The 26547-nt window shown below is 36.8% G+C and overlaps 2 protein-coding genes across 3 annotated transcripts; both read right to left on the bottom strand.

The window, feature by feature from the left end:
• On the bottom strand, window positions 1-25509 carry LOC136253183 (uncharacterized). The gene is made up of 7 exons (XM_066045809.1): window positions 25419-25509; window positions 12984-13300; window positions 12562-12622; window positions 12436-12503; window positions 9043-9092; window positions 5892-6032; window positions 1-145 (listed from the first exon to the last, which is right to left on the bottom strand). The coding sequence occupies exons 1-7, from the start codon at window positions 25473-25475 to the stop codon at window positions 81-83; spliced, it is 759 nt and encodes a 252-aa protein (XP_065901881.1). The 5' UTR covers window positions 25476-25509; the 3' UTR covers window positions 1-80.
• Window positions 152-5873, bottom strand: LOC136253182 (extracellular serine proteinase-like). 2 transcript variants are annotated; one of them, XM_066045808.1, is made up of 3 exons: window positions 2514-5873; window positions 2157-2442; window positions 152-1889 (listed from the first exon to the last, which is right to left on the bottom strand). In XM_066045808.1, exons 2-3 carry the CDS (start codon window positions 2433-2435, stop codon window positions 741-743), a joined length of 1428 nt encoding a protein of 475 aa, XP_065901880.1. In that variant the 5' UTR covers window positions 2436-2442; window positions 2514-5873; the 3' UTR covers window positions 152-740. The 2 variants fall into 2 exon arrangements, with proteins under 2 accessions (XP_065901880.1, XP_065901879.1); XM_066045807.1 differs by having other exon boundaries at window positions 2157-5873.
• Window positions 25510-26547: the final 1038 nt, after the last annotated feature.

The following is a 26547-nucleotide window of genomic DNA, read 5'->3' as shown; positions in this document are numbered from 1 at the left end:
TTACTCAATTCATGTTCATCATTAAATACGTAACAAAAATTATTTATCAAATTCAATAATACATTATTGATTATGGTCAGTCAGTGAGTGGTGGTAAAACAAGGTGGTGCAGCATATTTGTATCTTCTTCCCTCCATCAGTTGCGCTATGTACACAAACACAAATATCACATAAAGAAAAGCTACGGACTACATTTACATTCATTATGGCTTCTATAGCAGCGTTGTTAAAACACATTCATCCTTGTCCCTTACCTATCTAGCTTCATAATGTGTATACATGTAGTTTAATCAGTTTGACCAAGAGCTATTGTGAACTCTTGGAAATTGTATTGCTATGGTTTGCTAATTTCATAGAGCCATAACAGTTTGAAGTACTTAATTTATAATTAAGGCAACGTACATAAGCTAGTGTATACAAACTGACAATGGGATATAATTTTTGAGTTAGTGGCTCACACATTCTTTGGAACTAAAGAGGGAAGCTGTACAATACTATATTACATGTCAATGGTATGTTGCTGTAAGTCTTCAATGCCTTGACTAAGAGCATTGCTTAGCAAGTAATTGTTTGATAGACAATTGAAAATCCTACACTGACAAAACATCATCCAATTATTATTGATCATAATTTGATAAGCAGTTTACATTGGAGACAACATAAATATCTACTTTATGAGTTATGTAACATGTTTGTACAAGTAAAGGTGCCTGCTTAAAGTAGTGTAAATTACAAAAAATCTAATAATTGATTGATGTAATTAATGGTTGGCCATGAAACTCTTCACAATATATATGAGGTAAACCTCCTATGAACAGTAAACGATTAAGCGTAGTGCCAACAACATCAATGACAGCTGTCAGAGTAGTGTATTCACTCAGGAATCCGTATGCTTTACAGAATTGGACTCTCCCTCTGGACAGATAGGTTCTTAACATGTTTCTAATTTCTGTATTGGTTATATGTGGGCATTTCTCCAGTAGTAGGGCAACAGCTCCAGTGACTATTGGAGAACTCTGAGAAGTCCCTGATCGAAATCTTTGATATGTATTACATTCATCTCCGTCATTAGCTGTAAGATTGTAGCAGAAACTGTTAGGGATACATATGTCACTACTGAGGATGCTATAGCCAGGAGCAAACACATCTACACATGATCCCATGTTGGTGATTAAACTTCTACCTTCAAATTCACCCATCAATGCATTATCATTCATGTCAGTAGCACCTACATTGATAACACCATTGTAACCTGCTGGATAAACTTTACAGGAGTCATAATTTAGTCTCTTAAAGTCATCACGACCATTCCCAGCAGAAGCTGTGACTACTACACCATCAGCTATTACTTCTTTCACAAATTTGCTAATGCTATCCATTATTGCACTTCCAGCAAGAGACATGTTAATGATTGCTCGGGTTCCATTTCTGCTTTTTCTATGTTCACGTACACACATTAGTCCATCAAGGAGAGATGCCTCAGAAGCTCGGCCTTTGCAGTTTGCTACTCTAACAGAAAACAAAGTCACACTAGTGGCTAGTCCAGTACCATTTCCACCAACAAGACCAGCTACATGAGTTCCATGACCATTGCAGTCTTCCCCTTCACGTGTTTCATTGTCTATCTTGTCAATTGGATCACAGCCTGGATAGTGAGCTCTACCATTGAATACACTGTGATTATAGTGAATACCAGTGTCAAGTACATATACATCAACTGATTTCCCAGTGTATTGGCTAGCAGTGTACTTCTGATCCAGTGGCAATGCCTGTTGGTCTACTCTATCCAAGTGCCATCCTGGCTTGGCAGACATAAGAGAATCAGTTTCAGATACAAATATAACATATTCATTTTCCTTTACTTCCAAAACCATTTTGTGACGTGTAACCTGCACATAAAGACCAATCATGCTGTAGTACTGGCAAATGCATATACAGTATGTAAACAGTGGAGTCAAAAATGTGAGCAATGGATTCTACTATTAATGAATACAATACCACAGAGTACAGTAATGCTATCCATTATTTTAATCCCAGTACATTTCTGCTTTTCCTACGTTCACATACACACATTAGTTCATCAAGGAGAGATCAAATTTTATAGTACTGAATTGTTAACGTAACTCTATGTGGTATAGCTACGTAATCATTCTCACCCATTTTAAAGCTTTTTCTGACAACTTTGCTGTTAAGCATTTGATATTAGGATATTCTGAGATTATCTCTGCTTCAAACTTTGTCCTACTATTGGACCTCCTATTCAGTTGTTTAACAAAGTGATGTAGCTGTGCATCAGTTGTACTGTCCTCAAAGTGGACAATGTAAGTTCCTGGGTCACGTAAATTTTCATCAGCAGACCTTTTAACTCTAGCAACACCAGAAACATCTTGGAATATAACACAGCCAAAGATTAGTGCAAGAATTAGATACTTCATTTTTGAACTGTAAGGAATATGCACTAGATGCCAGCTAACTCTATAGTGATCTAGCTATATAAGCTGTTACAGTCATACCTTCAGATCAGCAAGATAGTACCACTGACTAGTTGTAGTACACACAGTTAAGCAGCAATGACAATTTCAGAATCTTGCCGGTGTCTGATGTACACTGCATTCCAACAAGTCCTTTTATAGGACACAGAAATCATGAATGTATGGCTTCATGGAGAATATGGCTCTATGAGAAAGCTTCTAAGTGTTGCAAGACCCCTAGCTAATGTAAATAAATTGCGTAGTTATGTAGCTGAACTTCAGGTATGCAGTACAAGTGCAAGGAATTTTAAGTTTGATTAGAGATCATAGAAATAAAAAGTAGGGAAACAGGTTGTCTACACTTGAAGGTATACTAGTGGACATTTAATCCCTAATTTATTCATGGGTATAGACTAAAGTAGGATTAAATGTCTACTAGTATATCTTCGGATGTAGGAAACCTTCCTTGTTTGACTACTTTTTTCTATGATCCTTAACATTCCTAAGTTTTCCTTTAAAATGTTTACTTTTTTTTGTAACATAATGACTGGTGAACATGCACATACTGCATTAAAAGAAGGAATGGTGCCAGACTTATTGCTTTCGTCTGAATGCATGCCAATTACTGAACAGTGCCAAGTGGCCACTACAATTAGTTTTCAGCTATGTTCAGCCCGTTACGCAGCATTACAAGCAAAAGAACAGTATGAGAAGTGCCTCTGCAATCAATCCAGTCACAATGGAAAACTTGGCCATTACAAATGTAGGGAAGCCATCATGCAGCGCTACTGCAAATCAACACCTTGCACTGTCAGGAAAGATAAATGGGACACAAAGGAAGACACAGGTAAGTCCATGAAGCATGCATTGTACGTACTACAGTATGCCTAATAGGCACCTGTCGGGCTGAAGCGACGTCGAACAGTGAAATAATCAAGCCCGTAGAGTTAACTGTTGAGTTACGCTTGTCTTAAGGCATCAGCCAGGCAGTCAGTAGAAAATCCCACTGAATAAATCTATCGGAAAGGTTCATACTGAAGACATTTTCGTGCTTGGTTATAACTAACCAATACTGCCAAGGTACCATCTAAGTATTATGAGGTTGGTTTCTGGTCAAAATTATTTTTGTGAGAAAGTGCAAACTTCCATGATCCCTAATATACAGTAAGTATGATATAGGTGTGTAATAGGAAATTAACACTGTTCAAAGAGATGTGCTAAAGCTGTAAGGAAATCTCTTAAAAACTAACAACGAAATTGACGACTAGAACAAAATGCTTTACTGTAAGTTCCAGACTTGGGGTTAAATACAATACACAAAGTATTAAAATACAAATACTTTTCAAAGTACTTTAAATTCAATTTTTAAAATGCTATGTTGCACTTGACAAGTGACTCAACCATGTTATTGCCTACGTACATAATGTAATTTTGTATATACTGTTATTAAGTTGTAAGATGTTAGCTGTAAGTATGCACACACTATTGATTGTACAAGACTGGGCATGAGTGGGCATTTGCCTCACCATCACAACTCCTTGCCTGGCCATCATCAACTATCTCACAAGTAGCTAGCTCAATGCTAGTTACGCTACACTAGATTCATGGCAGCGTACAAACAACCCTGTGACAGTCTATACTATAATAGTGCATGCACCACATTATTGAATCATGACTGCAAAAAAGTTTGACAAAGACCTGAATCCAATTGATTGGCATCATGTGGAGTATCTGGGGGATCCCTTGGAAAGTCCCTTTCGTACCTCAAGTAGATGCACCTGACACGCAAGGTGACGTGTGGTTTAATTTTTTTTTAGGGATTTTCAAAATGGAGCTCTTGTGCCAGATCAGAGTAGAGTACACTAAATGTCAAGCGCGTTTTAGTCTACTGGTAATTGATGAATTGTTTTTATATTTGATTTTTATCCCAGGTTCACTGATTTTGATGTCACATGATATTCAACTATGACAATCGTCACCAATGGATACTGTGAAGAAGACCAGAGCTACAAAGTTATAGAATAGCATATAGTTAAGAGTATCAATTTGCATGTCATGCAAGCAGCATTTGTTTACATTATAGCACAGCTAGCTATAGACCTTGTGTACATACACTTTCATAATTTCTTTTGATAATGTCTCACATGAACGTGAGCATGTTTCTTGTGTGTGTATAGAGTTTATACTAGCTATGCCCAACCATAGCTGATACTCATAATGATCAAGTAATCATTTGATTTTATATATAACCTCCTTTTGGTCAGAGTATATTTGAAGTATTTAAATGCATTAAGAAAGTATCTAAATACAAATACAACCAGCTTCCAAACCATATATACAACAAATACATAATAATTTGCATTTAATACTGCCAAATACAAATTAATACTCATGCATTTGAGACTGCAACAAATGTTATTAAGCACAGAAACACAGATGAAATACTTAACTCAGCTGGTGCATGGCCACTTCCTTATAGGCATGCTACACGTTTGTAGCAATTGAACACAGCACATGTCTACCTTCAAGAAAAACTGATAAACTACTACAGTTGCTACTAATAATTGTTACATGGTATTGAGTTACATCATATGTGACCAGATTTACAAAAGGGGTCTTCCACACACATCCAATTTACCAACTTTAACAACTCATAACTTCAGATTGGAAAGGTTTTTGACTTAAAATTTAGTCAGTAGTGAGCACCAACATAGCTTAGTGGATGGAGAAAATTTCAGGTTAATATGTTTCTTGCTTGCTAAGTTATGGTCCTCCACGTTTATAGAATTGGAAGACCCCTTTTTGCAAATCCGGTCACATATGTTCATGCTATTGTCAAACATTTTGTAGATGTTGAAATTCTTAATGGCTGCTTGGAGACCTATAACAAAGACCTGGTATAAAAATGTATCAGATGTTGTATGGTCTAGTAGTGCTTCACTGCACATGATTACTTGATAACGCAGACATGATTTTAGATTAGTCATCATTGGTGTTACGTATATACACATAGCACTGCTATATCAGAAACATGCAACGTGCATTTTTACATGCTTAGATTTGTGATAGCGTATGTTGCATCTGATTACAGAAACAGGTAGAGATGCTATGTATTAACAAACGTGATACAGAAGTACAATACACATGTAATTTGATGCAGAAATTACGTACCGTTAACCCATAATTTTACTGCAAAATGAAGATGCTTTGCAATTGTTTAGAAAATTACACAAGGTGAACAGATTTGGACATACTTGCTCATGCAGTTAATGTTTTATGAGATTTATCAATGTACAATTTGTTAGGAATCTGTAAAAGCAAAAGAATAATAGTGATTTTGATGCTCAGTATGACCCTTTACATATGTACAAGTAGCTACAACTGTAGCCTTTATGTAGTTGGTTATGCATTGGTACATACCAGACTCTCTATTGTGTCTGCTGCCATAGCAACTATTACGAAGGAACTCTACAGCTGTGTCACAACTAGCTGTTGATGGAACAGCAGTTTCATTCAGAGTAATATGTTGATCTCTACTGGTTTGATCTAGTTGAGTAGCACCTGTCAATGTAACATTTCCATATCAACATGTATATACATAATGTATTAACACAAACAAGCATGTGGTTATTTTTAAAATTTTACATTCTAAGAAAATCCAGTTTTGAGTGTGAAACCATATACGTATGTTTGCTCTTAGGCAAACAGAAGAATGCACACTGCAAAAATCAGACCCAACCTTGTAGAAATTATCAATTTTGTTATAATACCTGGATGTGCTATGTACTTACAACAGATACTCTGTAAATTGATCAAACTGTATACGTAAGTAAATTTAATGAGAGTGCTACAGGTGTACTTCAGTACAGCAGTTTGGTAAGCAAGTACACCTTACATGTCAATATGACTGTTCATCAGTAAAAGAATAAATCATGAATGGATTAATGTTAATCAAAATGAGTAACTTAAAATTAAAAAAAAAAGCCAAAAAACGTGTGAAGACATTTGTGACCTGCTGTAATTGTTACATACCAAAATTTTAAGTGAATAACTTGTTGTTAAACAGTTTAATAAGTAATAGTTGTGCAACCTGAGGGCTGTGGGCATACATATGTATCAGACAAATCCCAAGTGCTCATGTTACAGCCAATATGTAACACTTCCATTTCAGGCCAATAGCCATGTTTGCAAAATTACATTCATTGAAATGCATGGGGAAACAAAAGCTACACACAATTAATTTTTATTTATTTATTAAGGCTTTGCAGCACAAGTGCTAAAGGTCTGTAGGACATCTGGTCCCACAGCCTGTTTAAAGTTGTTACATAAAGTATGTTTGAATAGGTGGAGAAAGGAGAAAAAATCCATGACTGGACCTGGGCAATCTTGAACCTGCAGCCATCCGATTAATGCTCGAACGCTTACAGGAGCCTGCCAGACGGTCGGGATACTTTCTCCTTGTCAGTTTCATGTATATATATATATATATCCATACGAGCTCTGGAGAGTGACTTATTATCTCAAAGTACGCCATGTGGACATTTGTAAGGCTTAAATTGTTACAGTATACACAGTAAAGTACAATACTTGAATTGATATATAAGTACTAAAATATTTCATGTGTTTGTTTACGATGCAGTAGAAATAAGTCATCTTATTGATGCACACAAGTGGTTGTATGGAAAGAATTAACTATACCTTGATGGATTCTCCAGTGCATGGCTAATATACTGAGTTTAGTTCTGTCGTCATAGACTGTTGTAGTTGTGAGCAGTAATACTATTATTGCTGTAAAAATCCTATACGCACAACTTCAATACTTCACTCTTTCATAACAGAGAAGTAATTCTAGTTGTCTAGTGTTGCCAGACTTATTCTATAGCTATTCTGGGATCACCATTAATGTGTCTAAAACAATCCTGCATTCATCCAGATACCCTAATTTAGTATTGCTTTGATTGTGGAATACTTGGATATATACAGGACTATATGGCAGGATGACAACTGTCATTTGGCCATTCTGGTAGGATATCCTCTGGGATACTCCCAGGATATGAATGAAAAGCACCTCTTATTTGGAGAGGAAAGAATCATGGGATACTCTACACAGGCAGGATAATCAGTGATAGGGGATCCCTTTACAAAAGTAACATGAGAATTCTGGGATACCCATGATGTAATGGAGAGTAATTTCAGAAGGTGAAAACATGGTGGGTTTTCACTCAGCATGTCACACTTGATATGGCTGTTGAGAGCATAAAAGAGTACATTGGGAAAATACAGAAAACGTGTTTTACAACTATATAGCTAGGTGGATCAACCTATGAAAAATGATGTTGCAGTGTACGTACGTATATGCTTTGTCACAGATCAAACAATTTTGCTACTTTAGGCATTCACTATTTATAAAGTTGCAACTGAATATTGTGCTAATTCCATCACCACCTTTACAAAACTTACTTAGAAAATATGATAGGGGCAGAGTACAGAGGCTTGCAAACATGGACTAAGATTGGTTATGCCATACTGTGTATATATATAGCCCTCTGCTATTACTTTACTGATGACAACACTTATCAAATAATGTGGTGCAAGTGTTGCTAAACTATATAATATTTGTGTTCAGATGAAAACAATAAGCCTGCATGGCACCATTCTTTCCGCTCTAATGCAGTATACGTGGGTTCACCAGTCATAATTAATGTTATAGAAAAAGTAAACAAACAAGTATAAGGAAAAATTAAGAATTTTAAGTTTGATTAGGGATCATAGAAATAAAAAGTAGTGGAGGTCGCCTACACTTGAAGGTATACTAGTGGATATTTAATCCCTAATTCAGTCATGGGTATTGACTGAATTAAGATTAAATGTCCACTAGCATATCTTCAGGTGTAGGCAATCTCCCCTATTTCACCACTTTTTATTTAAAATTCCTTATACTTATTGTATTTAATAAACTTTATCAATTACAAGACTTATTGGGAATATCCAAAGAGCATATGATAGGGACAGGGTACAAGTGGTCACTAAAAACGAAGCAGGGTGGACTTGTGATTGCCACTTGTGAATGTTTTGTGACAGTATTGAGCTTATACTTTGTTTGGGATATAGTAAGAAGATATGATAGGGACAGGATACAAGTTCTTACTCTAAATGGAGTTTGTTATTTACTATCATACCAAACCTGCAGACAAGAAAAGACATTAAAACACTAATAACAAACATGCTTTTCTGCTCTACGTAAAAGTTTCTAGCATAGGAAAAAAATGATACAGATGGAGTAAAATTCTCTGCTTGGGGTATGACTTTATTAGTGACTAGTACATGCTTTGCCACAAACAAAAATTTCTAGGTACAAATGTGTTCATTAACATATGGGAACTTGTTAAATAAATTTAAAAAGACATTGTCAAGTACAACCAGACGTAAATCAATAATCAACAGTTAGTGGGTTTTACTTACTTGCTCATTAGCCTTATACACTACCTCATTAACACTTCTGTGTGTAGTCATTACAGCAGTACAAGCAGAAGCAATACCAGTACTTAACATGATGCATGTGGGTGCTTACATGCTTTCTTTCTCTTCACAGTTTTCACTGGTAACCCTTTCCTTTTCTTCCTACATTCAACAAAGGTATTATGTATTATAGCTACTATGTCCGTCAACTACAGTACACTGCACAAAAAAGTAACGAGCAGTTGCATCGATTTGCAACAGGGCTTAGCAATCAGGTTGCATAAAGTTTGTAAAGCCTATTTGGCTTGTTTGTACAACCTACGAATGTGACCAGTTCGCAAAACCTTGCACCTAGTGAATGTGTGATATATTGGGGTGAGCCTGAACAAGCCCCACACTAGCGAACATACGTCTCACTCAAGGACAACTACAAAAATAATAAATAAAAAAATACAGATAAGATACAAATGTTCCCATATATTAGACTGATATCTACGTACATTACGCCAACAATAACCAGCATGTTTACTGACGCTCCACATAAGGCTGGTATGTGCGTATTTCTTTTTTTCTTGTGCATTGTCTAAATGGACGACACAGATGATAGAGCTGAATCACTCCGTAGGCGTCTAGCAGAGAACTTAATAGATTGCGAATGGAAAGAGAAACACCAGAATAAGCAGAATTGAGAAGAGCAAGCAAGAAGAAGGAAATGTGACAGACATAACAGACAAACAGAAATGCCAGAACAGCCGGAATTAAGAGGAGCTACGAGACAAAAGTATGACAGGTACAGGAGAGATCACTTATCTACAGAACAACAATTCATCTTACAACAGCAAAGAACAGTTTAGAATGCTAATCCCCAACTGGACACTCAAGGTATGTAGTACTGAGTGACGCTCAAAGTGGTAGTGGTACTCAAATAGATCATGACACTAGTGCCACCAACACTGCATAGTTTCCATGGTTTAATTAACAAAGTGTCATTGCTAAAATGACAGAATTTTCATGAACATATGGATTCGTTGCAAGTTAAGTGTGTCAGAAATATGTACTACATATTTTGCCCTATAGCTATACTAACAAATTATCTATTCAATTTTGACAATCTTGCTCATTCTTCACAACACAGCATATGTATGGCTAATCTTCAACCATGCACAAATACTATACTATGCGACTTGCCTCACCCCATGATGTTGTTAGCATCTGTCTAGTATATACTAATCGAATCATACTATATGTCATAATGGTTTACTGGTTTATCTAACTGTGTCATTGTGCATGTGTAACCTAGCAACAGATCACATCAACAGCCTTGCATTAAATGACCACTAATTGATCCTGTTTCTTGTTAAGAGTGTGGCTTCATAAACCCTACAAAAACACACAATCTACAGTCATGCGAGTCTTTCAAGCCTTTTGCTATTCTTTCGCTTACAAATTGTAAGCATTACAAAATCTGTTGGCAGCCTAACAGACTTCATGAACCCCCTCAACTTTTTCGTTACTTTTTTGTGCACTGTACCGTACATATGATAGGAGTTGAATAAGACTTTATTTAGCTGTATGATACAATTCCAAATCGTACAATTACATACATATCATCATTGTAAACTGGGAGCAATTATTTAATAGGAGTTACACCCTTCTTTAAGAGTTTGGTAACCATTATTACAAAGCCTACTACACAGCCATTAATCTTATGTACATATGAACACTGTAATGCTAAATATTAACCATGTATATAAGCATATCCATTAAACATCAGCTACAAAACCTGTAAATTTCAGCATCACATGGGTGCATTATTACGGCCTTGCATGTACGTATACGTAGTTAAATTTACTGCTATTAACTTATACACCCATATGTATGTCCTAAAAAATGGTTGCTATCTAAGTACAAATGGCTATAAGTAGATCAGGAAGTCTCACTCCCTTTCAAACACAGTATACAACATGAAAAATGTCCTATTTGGAAGGTTTCGTAGCAAGGTGTGATGTGTCTACACATAAAATTTCATAAAATTGCAAATGTAAATATACACTATAGAGATAGCATGTATTTGTGTTACTGTATGTAACATACAGTATGAGGGATGTCTCCATAGTGTAGTAGAACTATGGGATAAGCAATGATCAACATTTTACTACTGAGAACACTTACGTAAGTCACTACTAAGTAATACAAGGGTAATTACTGCTTGCAACACAGAAGGCAAGATCCAAAAGCGTAAAACATCATACGGCTTCTTTAATTGACAAAAGAATGTTGTTCTACACTCCATATTAGGAATGGTTATAGTTAACAACTACTGTGCCATAATGGGATGCATGTTTGTAGCTAGTTCGTAGGAAGCCACACTATGCTATACACATTTTGTTCTCTAATGTTGCAAGAAGTAAATCCCCTACACAGCATCACCTTATCCAGCTTACTGCTGCTGATGTCTACTGTTTGCTGCTACCAGACTATATGTATGTGTGGTATATTATTTGCTGTCGTCGTAAAATACGGCTTACAAAAAAAAACATTGAATCATCTACTTACGTAATGCATGGCAACAAAATGGCAACAGAATGCATTCTTTCTTTACTTAGAGCTTTAAAGTGGATCATATGTTGCTAAACCAATAGTAGTTGCTATGTTGTACCATATACATAATACAGTTATCTGTTTGCAGGTTTCCCACTAAGAGGGTTGGTTTGGGAGAAAGGGTCACCAAAGACTCACCTTTCTATGGCACTGGTAAATAGGGACAGGCCATTAGGGGGTTGGTTGGTTGGTTGGTTGGTAAATGAAACCAGTGCGGTGCTTATGTGTAGGTTAACAGTATTATACGTACCAGTAGAAAGAAAGAAAGGACTTTAAGAATACTAAAAGTACTGCAGTAAGTCTCTGAGAACCAGTACACTTACCAAACCATCCACTATCCCAGGACAGAGGTTGTACCCAAGGACCATTAGTCCTACCACCAACATTAAATGAAGTTTTAAGACAAGAAGGTTTTGTAGCCCTTCCTAACAAACAGAACAAATATTCCAAGAGGTAAAGTATGCAACCTACAATATGAGGTCCCTGGCTTGAATCCTGCCTTTTTTTTTGTTTTAGTCTACCTTATGTGTGCATTTTTAAATTTTTTTATTGTTGAAGTTCAATTCTTTTCATTCACAGTTGACTGTTACTGTAGGAAAGCATAATGGCATATTACAAGCCCTAAGCAATGTACTTTTTAAAATACATTTCACAGTTTCTATGCAGGGGTTGGTGTATCAGGATGACTGATACTAGGTAACTACATTGTCAATCACATTATTTTCTGATTTACGATCAAAGAGGATGCACCGTGATTTCATGACATTGTAAATGATTCTGTTTAGGCATCATATCCTTCTATAGGGAGTACAATACATGAAAACAAAGTGATGTTTACATTACACATTGCTTAGTGTATATTAAAGTTTTAATAACAATGCTACCTACGCATGTACAATCATACCTTAGAGTCTCCTTTAAAGATACTTGAGCAAGGATGTCATCTGGTAGTTTGGTGAAATGCTTTTCTTCCTTTACATGAATTGTAACACAGATAACAGTGTGAATATGACATTAAAAACTTACGTACCTTCTGTTGCTTATATTTGTCATTTCTCTGTTGTCGCTGGCGTTTAATTCCTTTACGAACACTACCAACATGAAACAGAAAGCATGTGAATTTCAAGACTGCTTACTTATTACATGATATCAACATCCTAAAGAGTCCTTTTATAGTACACGTATTATATAGTGTAGTTCAATGTTTTAGAAAATTCAAGCACCTTTTAATATTACTATATAGTGATTGGGTAAACAAAACTACAGTTACATTGAATACTGAAAAATCAGCATACAACAACTGTTGAACATGTATCCCACTGCATTGCTTCTTCTATTTTAACTAAGCACTCGCACTGTTTTACCATGCAGCTTCAAGGATACTTTGTATATAAAGCAACAAGACATGTAGGAAAGATAATATATGTCTGGCACAGTCACACATGCTTATACTTTGCAAGATGTTGCTTTTTCTGTTCTTCTTCTATCAACACTTGTTTCTTGGCATCCATTAGAGAGAAATGTTCAGGAGGCTCATCATCTTCTGATGATTCTACTAGTTGCTGTTCTGCTCGTAGCTCAGTTCTTGTACTAGCCTTGAGGTCAACAATGTCTTCTGAAATATGTTCATTATCATCAGCTTGTTCCTTAAGAGTACTTGGATGGCTCTTCTTTGATTTAGTTCTGCTTCTAACAGTATGTGAATCAGAAACTGGCTGTGGGTCTTGTGATGTTTGATCTGACACCTGTTCAGTTTCAATATTCCATTGCTGTGGTGGATCAACAGTGATCATATTTAAACATATCAATTAAAAAGTAATTTACAACTCAAAAGTACAGTATGCAGGTTTGGGTAACATGTAAATACAAGACACAAGTATACAACTCTAAACTAGAATAAAAAAGGTTTTATCTTGTATTCATTACTGCATAATACTAATAACAAGTGTAAGAAATTTTTACATTGAGTAGGGATTAGGGCTGAGCGATACTGCCATTTTAGTATCACGATCAATACTAAAGCCACTATTCACGATACTGAATAGTTCACGATACTTACAAATAAGTCAATCATAGCTGGTGCCACATAATGTATTGCTCAGCATTCCTGCAGGAAGTCCTTATATATAGGTGACAAACTAGCCACCATCATCCTTGTTTACAGTAACAGTTATTGTAACACATGCTTTGAGGTTGTTATGGTGTTCACACCTCTCTGCAGGGGAAACCAGATGGGTGGACTTTATCATTTACAAGGATTCTTAGCCAACTACTGCATAACAAATAGATTTTTAATGACAGTAATGTACAGGCATGGTATCACGATAGATAATAGCAAAATATCGCGATATCGATACTTTCAAAATATCGCGATATATCGCTAAAACGGTACTATCGCTCAGCCCTAATAGGGATCACAGATCAAAAAGCAATAAAACAGGCGAGGTCATCTACACCTGCAGCTATAGCAGCTGACATTTAATCCCTGTCAGTAGCTATGAATGGAGTACGGATTAAATGTGAACTAGAACTAAGCAGGTGTAGATGACCTCCCTCATTTCATTGTTTTTTTTATCTGTGATCCCTACTCAATGTAAAAATTTTAAGCACTTGTTCGCTTTTTTTTTTGCAGTAACACAATTCATTACCATCGCATACCACATCAAAGGAAAGAATGGTGCCGGACACAGTAATTGTATGACTGAATGTGTGCTCCAATCATTAATCACTGAAATGTGAATTTGTCATTCTGCTTCTTTTTCTACCTGTTATACATCTTTACAATGAAGAACAGTATTAGAAGTGCCTCTGCAAACAATCCAGTTACTATGAAAATTACGGTTGAACGTGTGCTCTGACTATCAACTGTGAAGTGGCCAATTCACTTCTATGTTCCACCACGCTATACAGCATTACAAGCAAAGAACAGTACAAGAAGCGTCTCTGTAATCAATCCAGTCACACTATGGAAAATAAAGCATTAAAGCCATGCTACAAATTGACACCAATCAACACATATGTGGTAGTGGAGAAAGAAATGGGACACAAAGAAGGACAAGGGTAGGTCCATGATGTGTGCATTGTAACTGCTGCGGTTGACAAAAAGGCATGTCTTGGGCCGAAGTGACATTGAACAGTTAAGAACTCAAGCCCATAGCCTTATCCATAGTTGAGTTATGGAGAGATTAGTCAGGCAGTCGTCAGTTAGAAGAAAATTATAACAAAAAAAATCATAGAAACTTGTTGAGCCGCTCTGAAGACATTTGTGGGTTTGGTTAAGTCTAACCAATACTGCCAAGCAGTTATGAAGGAAAAGTGAGGCAAGTTTCACACTTATAGCAATCGTTCTTAGGAAGTTGAAAAGGTCAGAGATGTACACTGAGCTTCTTTGAGATACATAACAATACATATTACCCATCAGTAAACACACCATGATAGTTTGTGCCTTCACACCTTCAGTGAGGGAGTGACCATCAGGCCCGTATGCAGGAATTTCAAAAGGGGGGTTCTAAATTGAAGCGGTAGGCGATCCCAGATGCGGGGGTCCCCAGACGCTGAGAAATATTTAATATTCAATTTCCAGAGAATAGCCTCAAATTGCTTAAATGCAGAAATGCATGCACTGTTATCATCCAAACATGGATGATAACCACAATAAGGTTAATATGAAAACTGACAGACTTACACACTTGACACTTTAGAATTCATATCATTGGATGCAACAAGCCAGGCTTACTTGTGTTATAGTTGTTGTTATAGTTAACAGTCTATCAGTCACAGTGTCCATCAAGTCTGGTGCTCATCATCGCTATTCCGGGCTCTTGTTAGAAAATATTTAACAAATTACGATTGGAATTAATCGAAATAATATTAATAGTAGCTCTCAGTGCAGTATGGTCAAGGATGGCTCGATGGATAGCCTTATTAAGATACCATAAGTAGAATAATAGAAACCCCTTAGCGATAGAGAGAAAACCACTGTCTGTATTTATGCATCATTAAAGTGGTTTCTATTAGGGCTGAGCGATACTACCGTTTTAGCGATATATCGCGATATTTTTTAAGTATCGATATCGCGATATTTTGTTATTAACTATCATGATACCATGCCTGTACATTACTGTCATTTAAAAATCCATTTGTTATGCAGTAGTTGGCTAAGAATCCTTGTAAATGATAAAGTCCACGCATCTGGTTTCCCCTGCAGAGAGGTATGAACACCATAACAACCTCAAAGCATGTGTTACAATAACTGTTACTGTAAACAAGGATGATAGTGGCTAGTTTGCTATCACCTATAAGGACTTCCTGCAGGAATGCTGAGCAATACATTATGTGGCACCAGATATGATTTGACTTATTTGTAAGTATCGTGAACTATTCAGTATCGTGAATAGTGGCTTTAGTATCAATCGTGATACTAAAATGGCAGTATCGCTCAGCCCTAGTTTCTATGTACACAGATAACCTCGAAGCGCTATGGAAGCCACACGCGGTTCAGCTGGTAGAAGCCATGGAATGCGTGTAATGAATGCTAGAACACAGATTATAGTTGAAAAGATCGTTTTACAGTAAAAATAAAATTTCCAGTTTAAAATAGGGGGTTCGACCGAACCCCCTCCCTGGGTACGGGCCTGACCATATTTAGTGTCATCCATGTCAGTAGCCAGACAGTGACAATATAGCATAAGATCTGACACACCCAAGAGATCTTATTACACTTTCACACAGTTTGTCAGTGTCATTGCCAGCAAAATATTTTTTTGTCTGAGAGTTTAACTAGCTGTCTGATCGCATCATTAACATAATCTCGTAACAAAAATTGTGGGATTCTTTCTCAGCGTGTCATGGTAATGATGCACCGCACCACAATAACATGAAGTACCAGAAGCCTATTTAAATTTGGCGGAGAATTTCGACGCTTGATTTGTTTCATGCATTGCTCCTAAATACATCAAAAACACATCAATGCTAGCAAGTCACCTAATACATTAAACTTGTTGTCATTGAAACCAAACAGCTTCAACATAATGAAGTAAGGCTCGACTTTCTGTGCATACACTTTTACAAGTCTGTGGTTGATTCATATTACCACAACTATCCCACCTGTTATGCTCAAAACTGGTTTCTCTAGTTCAGGAACCAGCACATATACTTGCGTATACAAACGCAACTCAAACCACTACACTTTCCAGCATGATAGCTAACAACAAACTAAGCACTTGATATGGTCACAATCAAAAATATATAGCTCCATAGTACATTATGTGTGGCATTGGATAATGCTCAGTGACCTTTGTAGTAGTTAGAAACCACTATCATTCACATGTTGTCATTACAGGATGCTGTACATGGTAACAACATTGCTAAACTCTACAAGACTGAATCAACAACTATATTGCTAGGTGACCACACTAGCCTAGAAGGCTGACCAATCACATGATTTATTACATATGATATGTGATTTGTGGCAGAGAGAGTAGCATTTTTCAAACATCACCATTTATAAGGAAGATGACATGTGTATAATTATGTCACTATTGTTTTTATTGTAACACAATAAAACTATGTGATACTTCTTAACTGATCGTTATCTGCAACCTCACCATTTTTGTTTCCTTGCTGTGATCACTAGTGGTTCCCTTGTGAGAGAGTGATTGAGTTTCTTTTGAAACGTCACTTAGTTAAACTGACAATATTATACAGTTCAGAGCATAACCTCCTGTAAAAGTGGCCACAGAATTGGTCCTTTTCTTCACAGTGTTGCACATGAATGACTTACAAAGCTGACTAGGCAGGATTTTGATAGTGTATAACACCAAAACTACGTATCATATTTTGTGGCTGTGTTGCTGTACAAAATGAAATTATACTATATATATACATCATGTTGCTCTTCGCACCAGAAATATGTGAAAAGAGTAACATGATATCTATATATGGTGTATCATCTACAATTTTATTTTGTGCAACACAGCCACAAGGTGATACGTGACTCTAGTACACATGAAGTACTAGCAAGGTGGAGGATACACTAGTAACACTGAATAAGCAAATCACATTAAATACTGTCTCAATTACTTCAACAGATGTTACCATTATTTATTTTTAGACAGAAAAACTGCGTGGTCATTACTATGGCTACCATCTACAAACTGATCATGTACATACACAAAACTCCTTGACTGCCACATGCAAAGGTTCATATACTGTATGTAGTGCAGTCATATCTCTATTGAAGCTCAGATAAAGTATGGAACACTGTTGTGCCTTGCCATAGTCAGTTTTGTCCAAGTAAACAATGTCTGAAGTCAACAACAAGCAGATTGTTTCTTAACACATCAGTATGCTTATGTTGCATAACAACATATGGCAGACTATACCTAAATCATCAGTTTTGTCTAAGCAAACAATGTCTGCAGTCAACCAGGAGTGAATTATACTTCCCCTAATTTCTTAATGAACCGATTAAGGGCAGCCATACAAAGTTAATTGGACAGCATGTTTGTGGTGACATGGACATGCATAGACCACAGCTCAGCCGAGCATCTCAATGGACTAACAGAACAAGCTCACCTCTGTCAGACTGCCCAGTTACTGTTGTTGATACAACTAACATTATTCATGCTTTAAAAACATTAGCTTGTCACAACTCCGGTTAATTCACTGGCAAACTGCACCATGCAGCTGCCATTGCATGATTTTATACTGAGCGTGCCCTGACTAGCCATATGGTTTCATTTCTCGCTGAATAACTTCAAAATTATATACCACAAGCCATCAAAATTTGGTATAGACATCAAGTAAGCATTACTGTACAATAGTACACTTCAATTTTTCGTAATTGGGGTTTGATTGGGTTGCCAGGCAATGTTGTAGTCCTCGGGTGTGTATTTTCACCTCTTTCCATGTTGTTATCAGTAAAAAGGAAAGTGTAGAACTGCTCTACAAGGTGAGAAATGGTTTTGGCTTAGTGCTAGGTTGTTCATTGGCCAGGTTGTTCATTGGCCAGGTTATTTTAAAAAATGACTTGACTTGAAGAAACTTCAGTTATATAGGCGTAAAATGAAGGCGTGAAATTTCATGTAACTTTTTATGCTAAACTATAAGGCATCACAGGCTATTTTTGAGGCATAGATTAAGTTGTATACTAGCAAAGTTTTGGGCTACCCTAAAATAGTTTATTGATTATTAGCGTGTGGGTTGAAGCAAATTGTTTTATGCGGCTGGACTTAAATCGGTTCAGCGCCACCTTAATGTATTAATCACCATTAGTACATAACCATATGTCCTGATTGTATTTACTCGTCATTTTATTATGAAACAAAGGAAATGGAGCAAAACCACTTGACTCATATAGGATTACAGATGATTGACTGACAGAAACTGCGGTAATTGTCTTACTACAGCTGAAATAATGTCTAACCCAAAACAGATCAAGTAACGCATATCACTACGTGTATTTGCATCATAGACACAGTTGACAGCAGCTACTTATGTTTGTACAGTTTTTGTACCCTAAACAACAGAATGTAAGAAATGCAGTTATTTCAGTAATACTGTGTATATGAATATGTTAACACTGGGATCAGATGTGTAAATCATTTAGCAAAAATAATGTTAATCCCCATGAGTTTGTATACACTGTAATTACAAACACTAACGGAACTATACTAACTGTAAGGAAAAGTTAGAGATCATCATGTATACCCTTGGGCCTGCAGGCTGTCGGGCATATATATCAGGCAAAGCCCTCATTCCCATGTTACAACTATCGCTTATGTAGTCCCTCCAGGTCATATCAGGAAAAAGCCTGAATGCCCCATGTTACAGCTAATACAGGGTATTCACTTCCTTGTTCCACCGTTCGCACCAAGTGAAGAAGCCATCGAATTCAGACACTATTGCTTACCATTCATACGATGTTTCGTGGCTGTTCAACCCATATCTACAAAGAAAAGACCATGTTTGTAACAGGCTGTAAGGTGAGTCGAAACAAATAATAATTATTAGTGGTGCTTGTTTTCACGTTGTCAAGGTTGTTAATTTGTTCATAGATAATAGACACCCCATACTGGATTGGAAACTTCTAAGCGCCACCTAATCTATCCGCGCTTCACGCCCCTTATACTGTACACAGTACCGGGAGTATATTTTATAAGAACATGTTTTGCTTACTGGTGAGTAGTAAACCTACAACTACGGAATATAAGGTTTGGCCTATTCATAGTGGGTGTACTGATGTGTATTAGCTAGAATTTTGACAAGTGTGAAAGGTTGATACTTGACTAAACTGGAGCGAATATACCATGAAACCCATACCAGTACACGTAGCATTAGTTAGTAATAAGCATCAGCCTTAAACTAAACTTGTTCACCCCGCCATTTTCACAAACATGTTCAAATACTTTTTATACGGAAAGCGCCTATACCAGTAGTAAGCCAATCGCCACCCAAGAAACAATCTACTATACTTACTAGTTAAAGCAACTGAGCTGTATCCAAACAGTAAAACAGAATCTTTGAATGAAAAAGAGTGTTTGAAAACTTCAGGCGCGAAACGCGGATAGAACAGTAGTTTTGTATGGGCACTATACATGTGCTTCCAATCCAGGTAGGGGTGTCTATTATCTATGATTTGTTGTAAAGGTGGGTTACATTCCACCTGAACTGTGTAACAGCAGCTGCTTGTTGTTTTCGCTAACAACTCACCTGCTATTCGTGTTTGGTGTTTTATGCTTGGTAGGTTCATTATGGTGTAGCACCTAATTAGCCCCCGCCTGATTTAGTATATTGGCTAGAATTTATGTTAACAATGTAGCGCCAATTAGTGTTGACGATTACACAGGTTTAGTGCATAGTGACACCAATTAGTGTTGACGCCTGTTTAGTACATAGTGACAAATTGCATACATGCAGCGAATATGGTATTGACTGGGAATATCATGGGTATAGCAGTGAAATCTGGGATAAATACCACTCTTGTTGCATTGAAAATGGAAATTTCACTCGGCTTTGCCTTGTGAAATTTTACCCATTTTCAATGCAACACTAGTGGTATTTATCCCAAATTTCACTGCTATCCATGCTATTACTAGTATATATATATAAAGAACTTTGCATGGGAGGATCAAAGCAAAAAAGTGTTCTATATATTCACCATACAAGCACAAGTGTTCTATATGTACTAGTAATAGCATGGGTAGCAGTGAAATTTGGGATAAATATCACAAGTGTTGTATTGGAAATTTACCATTTCCAATACAACAAGAGTGGTATTTATCCCAAATTTCACTGCTACCCATGCTGTTCCCAGTTAATACCATATTCGCTGCATATACGCATGCTGTGCATTAGCGTTGCTATGTACGCAATTTGTCACTATGTACTAAACACACTAAACACGTGTCGACACTAATTGGCGCTACATTGTTAACATAAATTCTAGCCAATGAAATTACAATTACAACTTTTTCACTGCTGTCAGTGAAATACGGGATAAATTTCACTGCTACTATTGAGACTTTTGTATGGGCAGTGAAACAGGTATGGTATTATAGGTAGTTATAGAACTGCCAGGTCTATTTCGTAGGCTGATAGCCTACTTTGAGTGAGTAATCACTCATTCTGGTCAGTACAACCAATCAACCAAGCCAGTGTAGGCTGATAGTCTGACTGCGCTGGCTGACCAGTCAACCCAACCAGTAAGAGCAAAACCACTGGATTTAATTTATAGACACACTTGAAGATTCGATGATGGTTGCTAGTGGTCAGCAGCAGCGAATGTTCTTACTACGTTTTGTTCAAATATACGGATGAGTCCTAGGAATATCACGGAAATATGCTTATTAAAGTACCACAATCAAAAACTTTTATTGAGAAGACGGACTAGACTCACAAATGACTAATGAAGGCGCAACACAGTGCAACACAGGCGCAATGTCTATTCTACCGATGATAACACTACTCTGTGAATTTCTAATTGTTTCATGTGTCTTGTGTGTACCTCAAGTTGACAGCTCTTTATACCAGATAAAGCACTGCATTTCGCTCGTGCTATATGGGAATATAGCACTCAAAGAGTGGTCTCAAGATGAAATATAGCACTTGGCTTTGCCTCGTACTATATTTGTCTCTCGTCCACTCTTTTCGTGTTATGTTTCCCATATAGCACTAGTGACAGTGCTTTATCTAATACATACATGTCTAAAAGATTTGATTATGGGTCAGCAGTTGGTATGTTCTGGCTATGTTTGGTTATGATGAATGGGCAAATCCTAGAAATATCACGGAGAATTTTGGTTACACAAGTATAATGTTTTAATCAGTGCTATTGAATTGTTAATGGAATAACTACAGAACTTACTAATAGATGGGTAAGTTTGCTTATATGGGGTGTGTGGTCCGTATTTGAAAATGTGCGGAAACACTTGTTGAATAAGCTATAGCACTAGTTCTCACTTTAATCTAACGTTTTTCAACTCATAGTCTAGCAAGGATAACAAAATGCTTTCTGCCTGAGTGGTTTATGGCCAAATCCAAGTCATGTATACTAATCACATGAGTATTAATCGATCCCCACAATTGATTTTGGCCTTAACGTCTACACTTTCTGTGGTAATGATCCATACTACAGACTGTAGCTTGATTTTTAGTACACCTGTTAACATACTTTAACATTAGTAACATCACATCAAAGGAAAAATGGTGCTAGATGTATGAGGCTAATTGCACAACAAAACACACACACCTCTATGTGCTAATTGCTAATAAGCAATATAGCCAGACTTTTCGACCCATTATGCCATAAAAACTATGAATGATTTCTGTTTTATTCTTTAACACATTAACCTACTCTACCATGTCCTCCTTTGTGTCCCATTTCTTTCCATACTCTATCAACAAAAAGAAATGAGACACAAACGAGGACAAAGGTATGGTAAGTTCACAATGCATGCATTGTACATAATGCTAATGTTGAAAGGCACATGTTGGGCTGAAGTGACTTCTAACAGTGAAAAGCATTATTTACAATGCTTTTGGTACCAAATTCACCTGAATTGTCGTTATTAAAATGTAACCATTAACCTACCATCACAGCCATTTCTTGGCCGCCACCTTGGATTTCACATCTTTTTTCACCATAGCCTTTTTGGGGGCCGCACCTTTTTTACAGCTTGGCTATTTTTGATTAGATAGCCTTAGCCCGGACCATAGTTGAGCTACAGGTAAGTACCGTATAGCCTAAATATTTCGAGGAGAGATATTTTTGCTGATTTTTGAGGCTTTGGGGTTAACAGTGAATATTTTATCCTAGACCTCATCCCAAATGTATTATTAGTCTCGCCTACAGTAAGTCAGTCAGTGAGCAGAACAGTTCAGGAAATATTAAGAATTTTAAGTTCGATTAGGGACCATGGGATCATAGAAATAAAAAGTAGTGAAACAAGGGAGGTTGCCTATACCTGAAGATATACTACAGGATATTTAATCTGTACTTCACCACGACTGAATTAGGGATCAAATGTCCACTAGTGTATCTTCAGGTGTGCATGTTTTTCCTCTTGAAGCCATAATTTAGACTAAACAAGATAACAGGGTACACAATGTTTGCTACTAAACCTACTTTCAAATGATACTATACACTTTAACATTCATTGTCCTTCAAGACATAGCAGTCAAAAATAAAAACAGCAAAACAATTTTTTAAAGTCCACATTTCTACATGCATACATACGTATGTATCTACCAGTGGTTCTTACATCAATAGTTTGCTTGAAGAAATTAGAGTTTTATGCATACCATAGTTGACTTTGTAATGCTGTTTATACCTTATACCACTAATAACGATAATACAAGGGTAATTCGAAGTATAGTTTGAATGGTCCCAATAATATAACTACAGTGAAAATTATAGCAAACATACGTAAATGTAATGAACAAATGCAGGCTTGGAGTTGCATACATGACTTAAAGTACATGACTTAAAGTACATAACTACAAGTTTAAACTGTTACCATGTCTGGCTTAAGTTTGCCAGAAAACTGTTTCACTTCAATCATGCATACAATTAATACACTATTCAGTTTAATACATGAGTACATTCTACTAATAGATAGTCACCATATATGGAGTGGGTGGTTATACTACCACTACTATATGTGACCGGATCTGCGAAAAAGGGACATAATAGCACAAGCCTAAAATTTACCCAACAATACTTGATGCCGTGGAGTTCATGGTGAGTAATGTAGTGGCTGTGGGATCTTTCTTATCGTTAATACTTGCAAAGTTATTTTAATTTGTATAGAGGCATGCGCCAAAACCTAAATACCGGGTTCAATGGATTAAGCAACTTTTTGAAATTTTGATTTTCTACATACAAGCCTTGGATCCTGACAAAGGCAAGATTTAAAGTAGATCTAGAAAATTGGATGGCATCGCAATTTCTTAGACTTTGATGTATAAAAGCGTCTTATAAAAAGACTTCCTAGAGAGAATGCTTTATTTACAACTATTTTAGAACAGGGACTCATTGATTTGAAATTATAAGCATCCAGAGTCTGGTGCACTTCCATAAGGCAGTTATGTTAGGTATCAATACCACTCAATCTGTTAACAATTTTGAATGACAATATTGATACCCAAAATTCAATCTGGTCACCAATTTATTAGACCCTTTTTGGTGCGGACATTTATGTATGTAAATCCTGTGATGAATAGTGTAGTGGAAGACCACCATACTCTCATTGCAAGGCCCATAATTTATGTAGTGGATATTTCATTACCCCTGCTTTAGTTTAGTGCTTTTTGTGATGGTATCAAAATGGAATAAAGAAATCAACAGTCCAATTTGTGCGAAATCAGGTGATCAAGAAAGCTACTAAAGTACCTTTACAATTTAATAATGAAGCACTACTATCATAAGAACATCAGTGGAGTTAAGTATCTTCACACCACTGCTAAACACTTTTAGCTGGACTACTTACACAATACCCATCCAAGGGAGTGACATCTATACAAGCTGCAGCTTGCTGTGGATTATCTCCAACTGCAGTACTCATTGCATTACAAAATTCAATGGCCAAATGAAAATTTTGAAATGCACTGATGTAAGTATGCTAGACAAAACGCTTAACAGGTCCAAGCAAAAAAATTGGCCATTCAAGATTTTAACCACAATTGCAGATCTAGGGCACCACTGATAGAAAAAGCATAAAGCTAACAAGTAAATACAGTGTTATGTGGTATCAGTATGTGCAATCATGTCATACTGATGACTCTCTTTCTACGCAGAATGCTATGCACCTATCAATTGCAAGCCCATGGGGAGATGGTAGGGGATTTGTTTGGTATTTTGTGTGCCCCGCCGTATGTGGGGGAATAGTAGGGATTTGTTTGCCAATGCTGTGCACCTATTTCAAACATTAAGCTTAAAATGGAAGGGAGACAGCTTATATTATTATACTCACACACATAGGTAGTTGGTGTCTAAAACCTCTACAATATCACTAATACCATTTGGTGCGCATTACGCTTGCCACATGGTGGCCAAGAAAACAGTAGTTGCTCTGAAAGGTTGAGTTTGAAGTACCTTCAGGAACTGACAGAACTCGAATGGTTTGATGATTTTTATTTTGTCTCTTCAGCATGTGATACTGGAATGAAGAAATTGTGCATCCCCAGGGTTGTGGGTGGGAGTAGGGGTTTGCTTCAAAAGTGATTTCCCATATATACTACATACGGAACTTGACATATCCCCACCACTAGCCACCAGGTGGGGCTTGCAATGCATTCGGCATTCTCCCATCACATCACACAACCTTAATATTAACAGCGATACCTCGAGCGACACAATTATAAGTTGCAAAACATATAGTCACTTACCAGTGTGTCAGACACGCTAATTTCCTTTTTAGCCGCTGCACGTGTCCTGATAGGCATTTCGTTAAAACTTCGTATTGATGCACACCGAGTGAGCTCTATATAGAAAGAATGAACGTGCTGCTTGCTTTTACCGTTTCGTCCACGACAAGAGACTTTTTGAGAACAACGGATGGTATTGACCACTAGGGACCTGTGAGAAGGCCAGGCCTGTAAATATAGGGAGTCAGAAACATGTATCTAAAACTGAAGAATGCAGAAAAATCTGTTTCTAGTGGGTGGATTTGACGCTTGTCATGTCCGATCCCCACCGTTGCCCAGGAGGGGGAGAAAATATTGCAAAAGTGAAAATATTACAAAGCCAAAGGTGTCACAACACAAGTGATAAGATAAAGGTCCGAGGGACAACAAACACAGTCAGTCTTAATGTAGCAGCTCAGTATAGTCAAGGATTTTAACTGTACCTAACTGTGCTCAGTTAGCTAGCCTGTTATTTGTTCAGTGTTTTATGTTATTACCTTCCTTGCCATATCCTTTCCCTTTTCTGTCCGCCTGCTTGTGTTTGCATATAGCTAGCTGCATATTGCATGGCCCTTTCTAGATGGGTAGCTCACGATGCCTGTATATTCTCTAGGAACAAAGTATCAAAAAGTTTTTTTTAGACAGGCCAGATAGCTCACGCATGTATGGGTTCTGCATGTGAAAGCATTATCCAGGAAATGTGCTATGGCTAATATTATAGCAGAAATTTCATACAACATGGTTGTTTACATATCGACTATGTCAGGTAAGCTGTAAAGAAAACATAAGTCATGGATGAACTACCATTGCATACATGTGTATCTTGCAAGACTTAGATATTATTTAGCTTATAGCTAGCTACTACTGACATTGTCTGATTTAGTACATAGTTTAATAATGGCCAGTAGTGAAGTGCTCTACAATGTTGACAATACAGTTTTGGTAATAACTTTAGATGTGATTTGTATGTAACTTATGAGATTTGTGAGTTGGGCTCACAAATAGCTACATGGTATGGATTACTACTTATATTATTTTAATAGCATCTTACAACCTATGCAAAATTTATGTGTTATTTAGAAATACGAAGTTGCCCATGTAGGGCCCTAGT

This window comes from Dysidea avara, chromosome 4, assembly GCF_963678975.1.
Source record: "Dysidea avara chromosome 4, odDysAvar1.4, whole genome shotgun sequence".
NCBI classification, from domain to species: Eukaryota; Metazoa; Porifera; class Demospongiae; order Dictyoceratida; family Dysideidae; genus Dysidea; species Dysidea avara.
This window is presented reverse-complemented; position numbering and strand designations above follow the sequence as displayed.

Bases quoted from the DNA above. Each gene is read 5' to 3' on its own strand.
- LOC136253182 (XM_066045807.1), bottom strand. From the start codon at position 2,435: ATGAAGTATCTAATTCTTGCACTAATCTTTGGCTGTGTTATATTCCAA. The intron at 1,890-2,156 runs GTGAGAATGATT...CTTTATGTGCAG, and splicing joins CAGAAAAAGCTTTAAAATGG to GTTACACGTCACAAAATGGT.
- LOC136253183 (XM_066045809.1), bottom strand. From the start codon at position 25,475: ATGCCTATCAGGACACGTGCAGCGGCTAAAAAGGAAATTAGCGTGTCT. The intron at 6,033-9,042 runs GTAAGCACCCAC...TTACATTGACAG, and splicing joins TGTGAAGAGAAAGAAAGCAT to GTGCTACTCAACTAGATCAA. The intron at 146-5,891 runs GTATGTACCAAT...TTGTGTACATAG, and splicing joins CAGACACAATAGAGAGTCTG to CGCAACTGATGGAGGGAAGA.